Genomic DNA, 18,509 nt, shown 5'->3' on the forward strand with positions numbered 1-18,509 from the left:
TACTTCCTCGACCTCAATTCCCGTCTAGTCACTTGGACATCAATCAATACAGTACTGAAAGGGAAACTAGCCACAACACAGGGTCCTGATGCTATTTTCCCAAAGGCAAGGACTAGGTCTTCCCATCTCTGGGGACACACAGTGGCTCACTAAGTGGAGCACAGGGAGTTGGGGATGGCTATGGAATGTGACAGCCACACGAGATGTTTCCAAGTGCAGGGCACCTGGAGGGCGGAGTTCTTCTAGGCCATGAAACCCCGGAAGCTCCTTTTGCATCATGGATCTGACTTATTGGAAGAAGGTCTGAGTTCTGGCTCTCACTGTTCCATTGGAGAATGTGGACTCATCTCCTTACTTGGCCTATCATCAGTACTCTGGTGGTACTCAGAGGCAGTTAGTGTGGTAGGTGAGAGGGGCGCTCACATAGCCAGACTTCTTAAGGTTCAAATCTTGCCCCTGCATCTGAGCTGTGTGGCCTTGGACAAGTACTTACCCTCTGAGTTTTGGTTTCCTTGTGGATAAGATGCCACTGTTATTCCTCACTTGGATTGGTGCCATATTGTTGACCTAGCTGGTCTTCTGCTCCTGTCCTTGCTCCCTTACATTCCTTCCTGTATAGCGGCCAGAATGATCTTTTAAAAGCATAAGTTGAATCATGTCACTCAAAAGCTTTCAAAGGTTTCCTACCACTTGGAGTCAAAGTCCTTACAGTGGCCCATAAAGCCCCTCCGTGATTTGTCCCTTGCTCCTCGCCTATCATTTTATCCCTAACTGTAGTCCAGAATCACCTGGAGGTCTTGTTAAAACACAGACTTCTGAGCCTCATCTTCAGAGTTTCTAGTACAAGTCTGGGGTGGGCCTGAGAAGTTTAATTTCTAGTAAGTTCCCAGGTGAATGTTACTGTTGCTCTTGGAGGGGCAGGGAGTCACACTTTGAAAACCACCCATCCAGCCAGCGCAGCTGCTCTGGTCTTCCTCCAGCACATTGGGCACATTCCTGCCTCAGGGACTTTGCACTTGGCTCTTCCTTCTGCCTGGAAGACTCTTACTTCAGATGTCAGCATTGCTTGCTCTCTTATCTCCACCATATGTCATATTCTCAGTGAGATTGTCCCTGACTCTATTAAAAATCATACCCTACTCCCAGCATTCCTAATCCTCCTTCCTTTCTCTGCATCTTGTCCATTTGCTGTACTGTATGTTTTATGTTTTACTAATTTGTTTGTGAGCTTCCCCCAAAAGACCGTCAGCTCCATGAGGCAGGGCTGTCTCATCTGTTCACTGCAGTATCTCCACCACCTAGAACAGTGCCTGGCGCACAGAAGATAACCACTCAATACATGTGGGACGAATAAATCTGTCAAGTGGGATGATATACTCATTTCATAGGGTCCTTGTGAGGATTAGTGAATTGATACTCATAAAGCTCTTAACAGTAGCACCTGGTACAGAGTGTCTCCATAAATGTTAGTTGCTACTGTGACTAGAAGAGAACCCAAAACATCTGGTGCATGGTTGTGGCAATCCTGGGGCTTCATCAGCTTGTTTTTCTTTCTAGTTTTGTCGGATATGGGATTTGCTCTCTACAGAAGGTTCTTTGTCCCTGCAAACGGGTCTCCGGTGAGTTGTTTATTATTTTTTCAACAAGAACTTGTTTACCTATCATACCAATAGATAAAAAGGGTCATTGAATAGGGGCAATAAGTCTGTGATTTAGGGCAGCCAGATTTCCATTTGGAAGATAAACAAATTCCTGAGGAAATCAGACTTTTGGATTGTCCTTTTCACTTAACTCTCTCAGAGCCCTGACTGTTGTCGGCTCTATTTCTTTGCACCTGCCCTCCTGGTGGCTCCTGGGAGCAAAACAGGAGAGAAGGGATTTCACTGTCCACAGAGAATAAAAAGCAGATTGGAAAACAGCAATGAAAATTTGGGTCCAGATGAATTTGCAGGATTAAAAAAAAAACTGACCGAGATTTCCAGTTTTGTTATTAGTCTTTGAATTGGGTAGTTTGTTTGCATATTTGTGTGTATACGTCAGCTGTGTTTTCATCCTGACATTCCATTTATGTGGGGTCAGACACGGCTCCCACAGAGATCCCTTGTGGTAATGCAACACATTCTCTTGACATATAGAACCATCCAGAATGTGATGGTGACAGAGAATGAGAAACAATGGCTCGGTCCTGTGCATTCGGAGAGTTGATGAAATGACATTTTTTAGCTCTGCATGTTTTCAGAACATCTCCTCTCTGTGCACATGGGAGTTTTGTGTCTCTTTTGCTTCACCTCCTTGCCCTTCAGGCTTTTAAGACTCTTGTTTGACTCCGATGGCATTTGTGTTTTAGGAAGAGGGATGCAACTAAAATATACAATTAGCATTTTCTTCACTTATTTTCATTTCTCCCCTTTTCCTCCCAAGGTGTCTTTTGCAGCCCACATTGCAGGTGGATTCGCTGGAATGTCCATAGGTTACACTGTGTTTAGCTGCTTTGATCAGGCACTGCTGAAGGATCCGAGATTTTGGATAGCAATTGCAGCTTATTTTGCTTGTGTCTTATTTGCCGTGTTTTTCAACATTTTCCTCTCCCCAGCAAACTGACCTGCCTCTAATATGCAATGCAAAGAGCCATCTGGGAAAAAACTGAAGTCTATGAAGAGACAAAGAAGTCCTTGCAAATGCTAACCTCTTTTTTTAAAGAGGTCAGAATAGGACTGAAGTCCTCAGTTGCAAAGACTGTTTACAAAAGGGGTTAGGGTTTAGGTAAGGGGCTTCTGAATGCAGAGGGAGGGAAAAGGAAGAGAGAAAAGGGGAGGGATGGAAAAAGCAGGATTGGCTCTTTCCAGACATGTGGTGTGCATTGTAGGGATCCTCTAAGAGACTTGCTCTCCTTGGAGGATATATTGTAGGGACTGCTTGATAGAATCTACAAATACTGTACTGTTCTGATAATAAAAACTTTTCATACCTGTGCCAGACTATTGATAATCACTTTCTATCACTGTTGGGGTGGACAGATCACTGTTTGAGGTGCTTTATATACATTATTGTTAATCTTTTCAACAACCCAGAAAGGTAGCTATTACTCTGTATCTAGAGAGGACGACATGAAAACTCATTTAAAAAAAAAAATCAAGTAACTTGTCTAAGAGGGCACAGGATTTAAAGGTTGGTAATGACTCGAAAGTCCACATTCTCCTCCCCTACTGGTCTAATGAGGCTATGTTCCCCAAATACTGAAAGCTGAGAGTATAATGGGAGTATAGGAACAAACATTTCTGTGAGTGCACCATAAATGGTAGAAGTATCTTATAAAAGAGGACTGAAAAATTTCTGGACTGCCAGTCTAAGATTCTAGAAGTGTGTCTAGGATCCCAAGGAACCTAGAACTAGCTTTCTGGTGCATACTGGGTACCTGGACTCTGGTTTCTCATTCTTTACATGGCTAGTGGCTCTCCTGGGAGTGGGTAGGATTTATTTACATAAGGTAAAATGTCAAATCTGAAAGCTGAGAAGCCTGTCTCCTTTCTTATTATAGAACCTAGATTGTTGGCTTTTTTTTTTTTTTTTTTTAAGTAGGCTCCATATCTGGGAGCCTGGGTGGCTCACTCTTGATTTTGGCTCAGGTCATGATCTCAGGGTCTCGGGATTGTGGGTTTTAACAGGATAAATGAGATTATACTACACATGTTGCTCTCTAACTTGCTTTACAATGTGACGCTAGAGACCTTCATTCTCTGAGTTGCCGGACAATAAATATGTACTGTGGTTATTTAATCACGGCTCTACTGGACACTGTTGATTTTGTACTATTATCAACAGTGCTATGTGCACTTCCTAGGACGTGTAGGGTGCCTTTGAGTATGTTTGCGGAATGAATATTTTAAGCATCCACAAGCAGAAATGCTGCTAATTTTGATAGATTTAAACTGCCTTTTAAGTAGTGCATCCATTTATATTCTTACTGACAGTAGATGTTAGTAAGTTTCCTTATACTTTTGCCAAAAGCAGGTATTGTAAATCTTTGAAAAATCTGCATTTTGATAGTTAAAAAATAATACTTCATTTAAATTTGTATTTGTCTAACTACGGAGACTTAGTGTTTTTCAAGTTTATTAATAATTTATGTATAATTTATATATTACACATATGTAATTTATATAATATACAAATATGAATATATATGTATAATTTTTCCCCTGTGAAATAGTTGCATTTAATCTGAAAAGTATCTATTAATTGGCAAAGAGCCCGAGAAGGGGTGTCTGGCTGGCCTAGTCTGTAGAGCATGTCACTCTTGATCTCAGGGTTGTAAGTTTGAGCTTCATGTTGGGGAGTAGAGATTACTTAAAAATAAAAAATCTTAAGGAAAAAAAAAAAGCCCAGAGAAGAAACAGTCATCTGTCATGTCCAACCCATCAGGTCACTAGCTCTGAAGAGAGACCTTTAATGACTTAAACGGAAATGTAATTGTTCATAACAGAAAACCAGAGAGAGAAACAGAATTCATCTAATTATGAAACTGTTTTTAGGGGCGCCTGGGTGGCTCAGTTGGTTAAGCGACTGCCTTCGGCTCAGGTTATGATCCTGGAGTCCCGGGATCGAGTCCCACATCAGGCTCCCTGCTCAGCAGGGAGTTTGCTTCTCCCTCTGACCCTCCCGCCTCTCATTCTCTCTCTCTCTCAAATAAATAAATAAAAAACTGTTTTTAGTCAGAAAGAGTTTTTGGTACTACAAACGTGGTTCACATTACCCAAAACAGTGATATCTAATTGGGTTCCCCAGGGGGGCAAAATTACTGTAAAAAAAAAAAAAGCATACAAACATCTGGTGTTTTAAATTTGATGTCTCTGAATTATAGAGGAACCATCTATTCAGCTTAATTTGGGCTCATAACTTTAGTCTTCTAAACTGCTGTGTTATTAGAAATATTGGAAATGTTCTTTATTTGTCCCGTCTAATAAAGTAGCCACAAGGCACATGCAGCTCTTAAATTTTAATTAAAATTAAATAAGATAAAAAAAGAACTCAGTTCCTGTGTTACACAAGTCATGATGCAAGTGCCCAATGGCTCTATGTAGCTAGTGGCTACCTTATTGGACAGTGCAGACAGAGTCTTTCAACACTGTTGCAAAAGTTCTATTGGACAGAGTGGTTTTAGAAGCACGAACAATGAGCACAAATGGATTTTAGCTGATGGCTGACTCACTGCACTGAACTGAACTGCTCTACACCTGCAAAGGGACACCTTCAGAGAACAAGCATGATTTGCTTCTCAGATTTATCTAAACAGGTTTGTGTTAATCTCTGTTTTAGCAAATTAAGAAAGAGTTGTTTGAAATGTTTTTATTTTTTGCTTTTGAATTCTATGGGATTGAGTCTAGGTAGACTAGTATTCATGTCAGTTATGAAAGCTTCAGAACCTAAGATTTGTAGCTAAATAATTTACTGCTCCTTCTTTCAGGAAATACTATGCTTTTGTACCTTAAGGAAAAAAAATTATTATTTTTTTGTGATAATAGAAGTGCTCATGGTAAAAACAAATTAAAATACATATAATTATTAAAAAAAAGTCAATTGTAATCACACCACCCAGAGATTGCCATAGTTAATATCTTGATGAATTTCCTTCTAGGCTTTTTTGTATGCATCTCTACATATAAACAAATATATAATTATGGGGTCATACTGTTCTGTTTTATAAACTGAAACAATGTATTAAATGTCTTTTTACATTAGTATTTGTTTATCATTTTTACTGGTTGCATAGTACCATACTATGGATGCACTATTATTTATTAAGAACAATACTGTCTTTCTTGTATTGATAATTATTTTGGACAGTTTCAATTTGTGATTATTATAAACAACATGAATGATACCATTGCTTATACTTTAAAGTGTTTTGGATTGTTGGATCAAAGAATATATTATTATTAACATAATAAAGTTAAATAGAAATTTTCTCTCAGAAATACAACTAAATTTTAGAAGGTTGATGCTTTTATAAATCTTTTCAAGTGAATGAAGCTTTAGAAAAGGAACCAAAGACTTTAGAATCAGTTATTTAAAAAGCCCAAACGATCACTATTTGACATACCTAATTTAAATAAAGAGAAAACAGATGATTTCCTAATGTTTCTTTCATGCAAATCTTAAGTGCACCCAAAGAAGAAAAATAAGTTTAGTAGAATAGGACCTGACTTTAGAGCCACACTGATTTTCAATGTCAGTTCCAAGTGTGTGACCTCTGGTAATTTAAAGATTTTATTTATTTATTTGGTGGGGGAAAGGCAGAGGAAGTGGGAGAGAGAGAGTCCCAAGCCGACTCTGCGCTCAGTGCAGAGCCGGACGTGAGGCTTGAACCCACAACACTGAGATCATGACCTGAGCCAAAATCAAGAGTTGGATGTTTAGCCAACTGAGCCACCCAGCTGCCTCAACCTTGGATAATTTAGGTGTGCCTCAGTTTCCTCATCTGTAAACTGGGGAAACAACATACATAACTCATAAGACCTTTGTGATGAACATATCATTTAGCTATAGTATCCCAGTATTGTATTTAATTGTGTAACATTTCCCTTTATATAAGGGATATAGAACACATATTGATATTTTGAATGAAAGTTATGAAAACATTTCTCTTTTTATCTTACCTGTGGGATATATTTCCTCTTAGATACATTAGGGTATCTACCTTAATATGGAATGTACTGCTTGATAATCCAAGCATCTAAATTATAACTAGCCTGACTGTTCCTTCCAAAAAAGCAAGCTATGTGTCTTAAATAGGTCAAATATTGTTACAATGAAAATATCTATAATGCTACCACCACAAGAGCCATCTGTTTATGTCAAGAAAAACATTCTGCTAATACAAAAATAGTTGAGAATTTTTGGAGTTCTTTTTTTTTTATCTTGAAGTTCTATTTTTTTAATTTAAGATTTACTTAGTTAACTGGACTCAGGAAACAAACTGAGTGTTACTGGAGTGGTGGGGGGTGGGAGGGATGGGGTGGCTGGGTGATAGACATTGGGGAGGGTATGTGCTACGGTGAGCGCTGTGAATTGTGCAAGACTGTTGAATCACAGATCTGTACTTCTGAAACAAATAACGCAACATATTTTAAGAAAAAAGAAAAAGAAGATAGCAGGAGAGGAAGAATGAAGGGGAGTAAGTCAGAGGGGGAGACGAACCATGAGAGACGATGGACTCTGAAAAACAAACTGAGGGTTCTAGAGGGGAGGAGGGTAGGGGGATGGGTTAGCCTGGTGATGGGTATTAAAGAGGGCACATTCTGCATGGAGCACTGGGTGTTATGCACAAACAATGAATCATGTCACACTACATCAAAAACTAATGATGTAATATATGGTGATTAACATAACAATAAAAATAAAAGATTTACTTAGTTAACTGGAGTTCATTTTAAGATGATAAAAATGTACACAATTTTTCATAGATAATTCAGAATTTTATGAATATTAATATTACTGAAATTTCTGATTTCTAAAAAGGCTCAACAACTGCCAGAAAGCCAACAGAATTTAGACATTTAAATGTGGATTAAAAAACAAATCTAAATTCTTATATCAAGAGCCAGATCTGTTTCCTCTGATTTCATTAAATGCTGTATCTTACTGAATTATCAAATGAAACACATTTTCCTTTGTGTATAAATGAAATTTTAAAATCACTGACTTTGGTTATAGTTTTCATATAATCTTAATAAAGAGGTTTGTAAGATCATGTCAGTAGTTTTAGGAACCTCTCCAAAAGTTCTCAGTTAAACAAAGTAAAACAGTAATAAACTTCAGCTAACAATAACAAGACTCCTTTCTGATAGGGAATCCTACAGTTTTTTTTTTTATTTTTATTTACTTATTTTAAGTAATCTCTACACCCAATATGGGGCTTGAACTCACAACCCCGAGTTCAAAAGTCACATGCTCTTCTGACTGAGCCAGCCAAGCCACCCATCTACAGTTCTGTTCTTCATAGAGAATATATACAACCCCTCCTCCAGGTATCTTTTTTTTCTTTTTAAAGATTTTATTTATTGATTTGAGGGAGAGCAAGAGAGAGAGAGCATGAGCTGGGGCAGAGGGAGAGAGAGAAGCAGACTCCCTGCTGAGCAGGGAGCCTGCCACAGGGCTTGATTCCAGGACCCTGGGATCATGACCTGAGTGGAAGGCAGATGCTTAACTGAGCCACCCAGGCGCCCCTCTTTTTTTTTCTTCATTACATTATGAGGTCTAAACATAAGTGATTGTAAATTCCTGGTATCTTTTTTTTTTTTTAAGATTTTATTTGAGAGAGAGAGAGAGCACACACAAATGGGGGCAGAGGGAGAGGGAGAAGCAGACTCCCTGTTGAGCAGGGAGCCCCATGCGGGGCTCAATCTCAGGACCCCGGGACCATGACCTGAGCCGAAGGCAGATGCTTAACCAACTGAGCCACCCAGGCACCCCTAAATTCCTGATATCTTAAATATATCCTTGGTGAGATTATCACAGTTCTCTAGGGAAAAAGTAGAGCAACCAGCATATGAAGAGAGTGATGCTTTGTTCATGTTTTGGCCATAGGTTTGCTTTATGAAATAGCACGCCCTTCAGAATGGAAGAATTTACCTGTCTCCTATTTGATGGGGTTCAGAGTGAAGCTGGCTGACTAAATAAACATGGGGAACTGGAATTTCCTTGGAGGCATCCTGGAGGAAGTTCACATCCACTCCACCATCATTGGAAAGATCTGGCTCACTATCCTGTTCATATTTCGAATGCTTGTTCTTGGTGTAGCAGCTGAGGATGTCTGGAATGATGAGCAGTCCAGCTTCATCTGTAATACAGAACAACCCGGCTGCAGAAACGTGTGCTACGACCAGGCCTTTCCTATCTCCCTCATTAGATACTGGGTTTTGCAGGTGATATTTGTGTCTTCACCATCCCTGGTCTATATGGGCCATGCTTTGTACCAACTGAGGGTTCTGGAGAAAGAGAGGCAGAGGAGGAAAGCTCAACTGAGAGGGGCCCTGGAGGGCATGGGGTTTGAAATACCTGGGGACCGGAGGAGACTGCAGCAAGAACTTTGTCAGCTGGAACAAAGGAAACTAAACAAAGCTCCACTCAGAGGAACCCTGCTTTGCACTTACGTGGTACACATTTTCACTCGCTCCGTGGTTGAGGTTGGGTTCATGATTGGACAGTATCTTTTATATGGATTTCATTTAGAGCCTTTAGTTAAATGCCATGGCCACCCGTGTCCAAATATAATTGATTGTTTTGTGTCAAGACCAACAGAAAAGACAATATTCCTATTATTTATGCAATCTATAGCCACTGTTTCTCTTTTCTTAAATGTTCTAGAAATTTTCCACCTAGGTTTTAAAAAGATTAAAAGAGGGCTTTGGGGACAATATAAATGGAAGGATGAGCATAATGAATTCTTTGCGAACAAGTCGAAACAAAATCATGCCAAATATCAGAGCACCTCTGCAAATTCACTGAAGAGACTCTCTTCTGCACCTGATTATTATCTGTTAATGGAAAAGCAAAAACACACAGCAGTGTGCCCTATTTTAAATTCACCTGCATTTCAGGCAGATCCTGACAATCACAGTGGAAATGATGAGAAACGCATTTTGGATGAACAAGAAACTGTACTTTCTGATGAGATGTGGACACTTAGCGCTACGTGTAGTCATCTTCAACACATCGGCTCATGTAATAATGAAGACACTCATAAAATATTTAGAAAAGAAGTGGGTAGCCCATTAAGGGAAAAAAGAGAAATTGATGGCAAAGACAGCAAAAGGAACCACTGCTCTAGATGTCACTGTTCTATTCCAGGTGTTGCTATAGATCTGGACAACCACATGGGGCAGTCATCCCAAACAGTTTTCCCTCCGCCTGCTAACTGTGCCTGGGAACAGTTGTGGCTTAGATCTACATGCTGTCCCTCTATGGAATATGAAAATCAGGTGTCACCTCCTAAAGGAAACCTCAAGGGCCAGTTCAGAGAGGGCACAATTAGCACCCTGCCTCCTTCACTGGGAGACTGCCAACCGCTTCACATTCCAGACACTCCTGATTCTTTGGGACAGTTGTCCTTTAAATCTGATTTGGCCAGAAGCTGCAATAATCCTACTGCTTGTCCTCCAAATCATTTGGTCTTGCTGACAAATAACCTCACTGGTAGGCGGGCTCCCACAGACCTTCAGATCTGAACTGCTTTAGGCTTCTAGACATTCTGCATATTATGTTATCATAGAAGTAGCCTAGTGGTGATGGAGCACACGCATGACAAGGGCAGCTCTAAAGACCAGGTGTTACAGGCAGAAAATTGCAAACCCATTTCAAAAAGGAAAAACAGATTAATTCTGAATGGTGAAAGGGCAGTTTTAAATTCAAAGACATAGTTACCAAGTATCAGGATTACTTTTTCACAGGCTCCCTTCAGAATTCATGAAAACTGATTCTGGGAAAGTCACATGTTTAGAATCGAGGCTTAATGGTTTGGAAACAGGTTTTTCCTTGAAGGGAGTACAGCTTTAGGAGATTCTCCTTGTTCTACATAATTCTCCCTTTTAGTTGCTAATCTTTTATTTCTGCACAATGTTTAAATTGTTTGTCCCTGGGACTTAATTTAGTTTCCTTATTGACTGCAAGCTGATGTCTCTTGAGTATAATGATAATGTTGCTGTCTAGTAAATAAAATCTTAAAAAGATTGATGGCTTTATAGCATCGTGATTTCAGTGCCCAGATTGGAATTGCAGCTCTACCCTCCCTGGTCCTCTAACTTCGCCACTTTATTAACGGTGCCTACCTTACAGGGATAGCATGAGAATTAAAAAAGAAACGTGTTTAGTACAGTGCCTGGCACACGGTAAGCGCTCAAAAGCTTAGCACGTTACTGCTCACCCCCTCCAGAGGCCCATATCAAGCCCGCCACAAAACAAACTCCAAAAGTAAAAGCTGGAGCGGAAACATAACGATTCTAAGCACTCCTCTCAAGACACTGCATACCCAAGGGTCGCCCTGCGTCGGTCGTGCGCACCTTTTCAAGATGAGAGCCAAGAAGCCAGCACATACAGGTTGCCACACCTAATGAGGTCCAAGTTGAGACAGGTCGGCTCCAGACCGGTGTCCGAAGATCACACCCTGCTACGGTCCTAGTGCTATCGGCCTCCGCAGGCCCTGCCCCCTGGCGCCACGCCCATCTTTGGCCCCACCTGGACACTAGTCCGGAGTTAGCAAAAACTCGCCTCTCGCTCAGCAACCGAAACGCTGCAAAGACCGGAAGAGGAAGGAGAGGTGCGCTCCGGGAGCAAAGAGGCGGGTGTACGCAGCCTCCTTCGACTTACCCCACTATGGGGCACTCAGAGCGTCCTGGTTGTCATGAAAACAGGCCACATCCCTGCGATCTCGGACTGTGGTTTGCAAGTGCGCAGGCGCGCGCGCCCTTCCGCGCATGAGCAGTGCTGCTCAGAGCCCGCCAGCCACGGTCTCGGGCGCCAGCTACGCCGCTGCCGCTGTCACTATGGCCCATTACAAAGTGAGGGGGGCGCGGCGTGGCTGGGGGCGTGCGGGCGGTAGCCAGCCGCTGGTCGGCTCGGGGTGGGAGTGGGGGCGCGCGCGCAGGTTTTGGGGGCCTGAGGTAGCGAGGCGGAGGCGGGTTTGCCGGACTCCCAGCGCCTTCTTCCTGCTCCGGCCCCTGGGCTTCGGCCACTGACCCGCCGTGTCTCCTCAGGCCGCCGACTCGAAGCGCGAGCAGTTCCGGAGGTACTTGGAGAAGTCGGGGGTGCTGGACACGCTGACCAAGGGTGAGCATGGGTTAGGAGAGGGTTCCTCGTGTCCACGCCGTGCTCCTCGGCGCTGCGCCCCTGACGGGCCAAGGCGTGGGGAAGGAGGGGGAACAGGTGGGAACTGTCTGGGGTCCGGCAAGGTGGGCCTCGGGATTCAGCAGGGACTGGCGCACGTCTGGCTGTCGGACGCCGCCCGAGTTGGGGTAGCCTCGCTCATGCTACCACTCTCCGGGCGGGGAGTGAAACTCTTGCAGCTGTTGCAAAGTCCCTCAACTTCCGTTGCTTTGCCTCGAGCGGTCGCAGCGAGCATATTTGCTAAAGACCTTGAGATCCCAACTCCTCCCTCAATTTTGGTGGAGTCAAAATTATGTAAAGAAGCATTTTCCCTCGAACAAAGGGCAAGTGGGAAAATTACCAGATTTCAAAGTTGCCTGTAAAATAAGTGAACTCAATCCCCAAAGTAGGCGATTCATAGACAATTTGGCTGTGGTTTTTCAACCCTCGTTTCGTAGGCTATACCAATTCCTGCTTTGTGCATATTTCATAAGTAGAATTACAGTTTAAAGAGCTTGAGGGCACATGAAAATGGTTATATTGTTTACACCTTTTAAGATGGAAGCTGTTACACTGTATCTCTTTCTCCAAGGGGGTTCAAAACCTAAGATGAGTAAGGAGCTTGAAACTGGAGAGTTCCAAGAGATAGTTGGGGTACTGTTTATTTCACTAGCTTAGCAATAATGTGAATGTCTGCTATGTATCATTCAACTCATTGGCTAGAACTTTCAAGGAGATAGAACAGAAGAGCTGTCAGGGATGATGACTGGGTCCATGAGAAGTGTCTGGAAAATTATTTGGTAACTGCTCTTTGGCCAGAAGCAAAGGTTAGGAGAAAATTCTGGGAGAATAACTCTGGGTCTTAGCAGAAAGCAGGACTTTTAATTCCCATGCATGGGCTGATAATTTTGAATTGCTATCTACCTTAGGTTCAGATAATAGTTTCCTTATCTCTTTGCAATTAAATTTCAGCAAACATGACAGGAGTACTCTGTGAAAGTGCTGTGCTCTGTCCTCTCTTGAAGTGTCCTCTCTGCCCTCTCTTGCAGGGTTCCCCCCCCCCTTTAAAAAACTCCATGAGTTCATTTCTTTCATTTATTTCACCATTTTATTCAGGTCTCTGTTCTAGGCACTGGGGATACAGCAGTGGGGGAGAAAAAAAAAAAAAACCCTGCTCTAAATGAGCTTATATTCTAGTTGGAGGTAATAAATACATAGTGCCAGCCAGGGGGAAGTGTTATGAATAAAAATACAGCAAAGGGGATAGGATAAAGAGCAACGGGTGTGCCATTTATAAGGGGTGGTGGGGGAAGGTCTCTCTTGAAAGTAACATTTGAGCAGAGATCTGAATGAAATGTGATGTCAAGAGTTCCAGGAAGTGCAAGGAGCCCAGAGTGGCTGGATGGAGTAAAAGACAGAATGTTAAAAGGCAGAGAAGTGACCTTGGTGGGAGGTAACAGCCTTGTGGCCATACATGGATCTTCTTTCATGAGACTGGAAACCCCTGAAGGCTTCACATATACTGGCATCTAACTCCTCAATCTCTGTAGATTTCCAGTCTCCTAAATAATATCAGAGAACTTAACATAATGTCTCTACTGATGTGCGCTATTTAAAATTTGATTTTCAGCTTCAAACATGGGTACTTTACACATATTTAATTTATAATTTTAATACAGCGTATTTCCAAGAGGATCTGAAACTGCTTCTAACATTAAAACACTGTAAGGATGGCTAAAGATAAAGATAAGTCATTTGGAAAAAGAAGCATTTGAGATATTTTGAGTACCATATCAACCTCTAAAAATCCCGCCTGCTAAGGCAAAAAAGGGAAACACCGGCTATCGAGTTCTTGTCTGATAAAAAGGAAGTATATTTAATCTATAGAAAAGCACAGGAAACTTGACATTTACACATTATGTTCTGTAATTATCAACCTCATAGTACCACTGACAGAAATTTAGAAGCTGGAAGAAATGGGGTGGGGAAGAAGTAGAAAGGGTAATAAGAGTATTCATGTCTTATAAAGTTAGTTGGCAAAGATCAGTGGAAATTAATGGAAGAAGAAACAGGTTTGAGTATGTTATTTAAAGAAAAACATATTGAAAGGAGAGGGTGGTGGTGATGTAAATATACCAATTTCTCAAAAAATAGAGTTGTAAGTATACTCAGAAGAATAACTATCAGAACTCAGTGTGGGTTAAAAAATCATTGCCCTTTGATTTTTTCATACTGTCTGTATTATTTTGATGAATTAAAACTAAAAAATAAAAAGGAAGCGTGTAAGTTTTGCAACAGAGCTTAACGTGGAGTCTAGAGATGCACATTTTTTGTGTATAGTTACATTTTTTGGCTTTTGTCACTTTTCAAAGGGTTCCATGCACAAAAAATTTAACCACTGGTTTAGAGAGATTTTTATCTGAGTAGTAAATCCCAGGAGGAATTTGTTCAATAGAAGATGAGCAAGGTAGTGCTGACAAGCTTTCGGATATAAACTAAAACATCTATTTTAATATTGATTTGAGCATGTTGATTACTGATAAAGTTTTTGGTTGGTGGTTACTTAGCATGTTGTATATGAAACTATTCTTGAAGCACAGTTTGAATTCAAAGCTTCTTTCAGTTATTACCATAGCTCTGTTGTTTCTCTCCAAAATTTTTCTCAAATTTACTTAGTTTTCACCCCCCATCACTCTAGTGCGGGTTACTATCTTTTTCAGCTGGATTGCTACACCTGCCTCTTAACTGTTCTTCCTTCCTTCATCCTTGTTCCACTCTGGATCTTCCACACAGCAGTCAAGAGTGATCCTGTCACTCTCCTGCTTAACACTGTTTAATTATATGCCTGTTCTGAGGATCAAAGTCCAACCGAACTTGCAGGATCCTCCCTGGTCTGCGTCCTGACCACCTTGCCAGCTTCCTTCCCTGCCACATTGTTCACAGCTCCATCTAGCCATACTTGAATTTTCAGTTCCTCAGTGTGTTGTTCTCTTGCCCTCCCCACACCCTCACCTTCCCATTTTATCTGAAACCCTCATAGCCAAGGCTCAGGTCTTATTTCCCTTCGTTAGGGAGCCTTCCCTGGTGTTCTAGGCTGAGTTAGGTGTTCTTCCAATGTGCTCCCATAATCCATCATCCTGTATTGCTGCTTGATGCTTTTTTTTTTTTGGTCTAGTTCTTTGCTTTTGCACTAGACTGTAAATTTGTTGAGAGCAGGGACCTTATCTGCCTTGTTTACCATGGTATGGCAGTCCTAGCAATGTGCTTGGTGTATAATAGGCATTTAATATTTACTGGGCTATATAATTTCAGTCATTCAAATTTAAGACTTTAATTGTTGCTTTTTTCTGCTTTTTGATTTGCAGTATTGGTAGCCTTATATGAAGAACCAGAGAAACCTAATAGTGCTTTGGAGTATCCTTTTCATCTTTCAAGTCAGAAAAAGGACTTATCTTTGGAACTCTTATTTTTTCACATGGATAATATTTAAAATATTTTTGACGATTGAAAAAGTTACTTTCCATTATGTTTTGCAATGATGATCTCTGGGTCAGTGTTGGTGGTAAGGTGGGGTGACCATGATCAGAGATATTGATACTACTCTGAGCTATTTCATTAGTTTCATTCAGCTCAAGTAAATTCTTAACTTTGATATTAGTTTTTTAAAGCATCACTTAGGAGCTGCTACCCCAGAAAATCCAGAAATAGAGCTGCTTCGCCTAGAATTGGCAGAAATGAAAGAGAAATATGAAGCTATTGTAGAAGAAAATAAAAAACTGAAAACAAAGGTAAATGTTTTAAAAGAATTCATGTTAAAAATAATTTCACCCTTAATGATTATAAGAACAAAACCTCACTAAAATGGATATTAGGGGAGGGAGGAGGATAAACAATCTCGATTAACTGCAAGGCTGAACTGATGCCCTATCTAGAAAACCACAAATTATAAATAGGACAAGCAACGTGTGGTCAAGAAGAGGTTCTTGGGAACCTGCATCAAGAAAAAGATGAGAGGGGCACCTGGGTGGCTCAGTCGTTTAAGTGGCCGACTCTTGATCCCAGCTCAGGTCTTGATCTTAGGGTCATGAGTTCAAGCCCTGCATTGGGCTCCACGCAGAGCATGGCGCCTACTTAAAAAAAAATAAAAATAAAAAAAAAAAAGATGAGAATTAACATTGGTTAATGCTGCTTATGAGTAAATGGAGATTTCTGGGAGTTATAAGCAGTTGATTTAAGTAGGTCATTGTAGGGTCAATGCTTTGTGAATGGCACCTCTTAGAGTTGTGCAGTGCATAATCTGCACAGTTGTATGTGCTGGCCCTGGAATGTGTTTATCTCCATAAATTTGTTTGCACTTAATTTTGTCTACTGCTCAAGTTTTTTCTTTGTTGAAACTCCTATGAGAATTTTCATAAACTTCCAATTAGTCAACTCTAAGTCTTTGAGGTTTTTCCACATTCTGAATCACATAACGCATTTTACATTACTCTAGGCATTTCTCATAATGTGATTTATCTGTTCAACCTTGCGAGATAAGCGAAACAGGTACACAAACCATTTTATAGGTAGGAAACTAAAGCACAGTGAAGTCTAATTATCTTCTCAAATCTGACAGCTAATTGGAACAACCTAAATCTTAGCCTAGTGTTCTGGCAGGGAACCACAGCTCAGCATAATAGAAAATGCAGCTTCTCAAATTGTCCAAGATTCCACAACACAAATACCAGTTAACTCTTTGGCACCCATTAAGTCAAAGACATGAGCTTCTCTTCATTGACTGGCTAGATTAATATATGTTACATTATTATTTTTTTCTGTTTTTAAGAGAAAGTTCAGTAAACTTGGGGTAAAGAGAGTAAGTCCCTTACCAGAAGTCACAACATCTTTGGGAAGATATAGATAGATTATTGCATATCAGGTATTTGAGCAGTGCAGTTATGAATTGAAATTCAGCTTTGGTTTCCCAGTAATTTTAAAGGTTTATCTGAAAGAGTTTTCATTACATTTGATTGTATTAAATCTTAAATTGTATTAATCTTAAATGGTTTAAAAAGGGATAGGCTATTCATATAAAGTTACTGATTCAGTAATTAAATTGAATATAATAGTTAACTACTCGTTTTGTTACTATTAAGTTTTTTTACCCAATTTAGAATAAAATTCACCTAAACTCCTCTGTCTTTGCCCTATAGCTTGCTCAGTATGAACCACCTCAGGAGGAGAAGCGTGCTGAATAGGATTCTTCTCAGTTGAAAAGACACTGAAAAAATGGTTTTGTATGACTTGAATAGTTTGTATAGTATATAATCTTTTCTGAACAGATGCTCTAGAACTCTTTTAATATGTTGAATTCACCTCTCACACTTTAACTGTTATAAACACATATACTTAGAATCACCAATAAAAACTCAATATAACTTTCTTTGGGTCTTAAAAGCAGGAGAATCCAAAGTGAATCCTGGAAAAAAAAAATCTAAACACAGCCATCTAACTCATTACTTTAAAAGACATTCTGTTTATTAATCTGACTAGGAATGATGGTACTGGTTGTATTTTAGCCAAGGAAGTTCAGCATGGAGCTGTTCCTTGGTTTAGTGCAGGATATGAACACAGGTATAGTCATTCTTTAAAATGAAGATGACACTGTTGTTTATATCCTCTGTAGGCAGCTGGAGAGATCTGTGTGACAGAAGATGCTTTTGCACAGGTTCCCATGAATCTTCTGCTCTTGTTTATATAATGTGGAACAAATGACTTCTTTGCCACCACTTTGCCTTAGATAACCATGTGTGTGCCAGTCTGAACTCTGACACCACGTTTCCTTCTATGCAATCATGCCCTATCTGATGATGTTGCCTTGCTTTGCTCTGTGCTTCAGTGGGTCCTAGCTGCACCTGGCCTGTGTTGTTTTTCAATTTACTATACTAGTAGTTACCCTGATTGTAATTTATATAACTTCAAACAGGATCACACTGTTCCCCTGCCTTACTTAGTTGCTTAGTTGAGCAGAGAACTGAGGCAATATAAAATTCTGGGTTCACGCACAAGCTGGGATAAGATGGGGAATGAGCCATATATCGTGGAAAATTATAGTCTGCGGGTATAATTATATAGTGTTTTTTTCCCTCAAAGTATTTTTCTAGCCTTGAATTCATTTTATCTTCATTATCCCTGTGAAGTAGGTAGGGCAAGTATGAGGCAAGGTCGGGTGCTGAATTTTTAGGCCAAAGACTGATATTAATACAAATTATTTACTAACTGTAGAACCTTGGGCACTTCAGTTAACTGCTCTGAGATTCACTTTCCTCATCTGTTAAATGAGAAGAATAAGATCAGTGCTGCCTACCTCACAGGGTTGTTGTGAGGGTCAAATGGAATGTATGTGAAAGATCTGTAAATGGTAAAGCACTATGTTCTTGTTTGTTAGTCCTTTTCCTTTCTTTTGGAAGACCTACAGTCAGATGTTTCATTTTCTTGGTCACTTATTTTCCTTACTGACTGACTTGACATTATTAAGAGTCATCCTATTTCGTGTATTCTAACCCTATTGTTAGAGAACCTGTCTTTACTCTTCGGTCAAAACACAGGTAGAAAACAGAATGCTCCATTGAAAGCTGATTTAACTAGCAAAAACCTTAGCACTTGCTGGA

At 40.4% G+C, this 18,509-nt stretch overlaps 3 protein-coding genes and 1 long non-coding RNA gene across 7 annotated transcripts in view; 3 read left to right on the plus strand and 1 right to left on the minus strand.

The window, feature by feature from the left end:
* RHBDL2 (rhomboid like 2) overlaps positions 1–2,601 on the plus strand; it is a 49,866-nt gene extending 47,265 nt beyond the window's left edge. For both annotated transcript variants that reach the window (XM_073902870.1, XM_073902872.1), the window contains exons 7-8: positions 1,558–1,619; positions 2,422–2,601. In XM_073902870.1, the coding sequence (XP_073758971.1) occupies positions 1,558–1,619; positions 2,422–2,601 (242 nt within the window). The remainder of the gene's footprint in view (positions 1–1,557; positions 1,620–2,421) is intronic.
* LOC112811842 (uncharacterized) overlaps positions 1–11,323 on the minus strand; it is a 32,231-nt gene extending 20,908 nt beyond the window's left edge. The window contains exons 1-2 of one of the 2 annotated variants that reach the window (XR_012381284.1): positions 11,058–11,323; positions 8,632–8,839 (exon numbers count right to left, since the gene is read on the minus strand). This is a non-coding gene — a long non-coding RNA (uncharacterized lncRNA). The remainder of the gene's footprint in view (positions 1–8,631; positions 8,840–11,057) is intronic. The other variant, XR_003205148.2, reaches the window with a different exon arrangement.
* On the plus strand, positions 1,558–10,226 carry GJA9 (gap junction protein alpha 9). 2 transcript variants are annotated; one of them, XM_025856284.2, is made up of 2 exons: positions 1,558–1,619; positions 8,587–10,226. In XM_025856284.2, the coding sequence occupies exon 2, from the start codon at positions 8,682–8,684 to the stop codon at positions 10,224–10,226; it is 1,545 nt and encodes a 514-aa protein (XP_025712069.1). In that variant the 5' UTR covers positions 1,558–1,619; positions 8,587–8,681. The 2 variants fall into 2 exon arrangements, with proteins under 2 accessions (XP_025712069.1, XP_073758970.1); XM_073902869.1 differs by lacking the exon at positions 1,558–1,619 and adding an exon at positions 5,175–5,293.
* Positions 11,324–11,406: 83 nt separating the features above from the next.
* On the plus strand, positions 11,407–18,270 carry MYCBP (MYC binding protein). Its single transcript, XM_025856286.2, has 5 exons — positions 11,407–11,555; positions 11,751–11,823; positions 15,225–15,273; positions 15,518–15,647; positions 17,052–18,270. Exons 1-5 carry the CDS (start codon positions 11,472–11,474, stop codon positions 17,094–17,096), a joined length of 381 nt encoding a protein of 126 aa, XP_025712071.1. The 5' UTR covers positions 11,407–11,471; the 3' UTR covers positions 17,097–18,270.
* Positions 18,271–18,509: the final 239 nt, after the last annotated feature.

Source organism: Callorhinus ursinus, unplaced genomic scaffold (assembly GCF_003265705.2).
Source record: "Callorhinus ursinus isolate GAN/ISIS: 27379988/994484 unplaced genomic scaffold, GSC_fseal_2.0 scaffold18, whole genome shotgun sequence".
Classification (NCBI taxonomy): domain Eukaryota; kingdom Metazoa; phylum Chordata; class Mammalia; order Carnivora; family Otariidae; genus Callorhinus; species Callorhinus ursinus.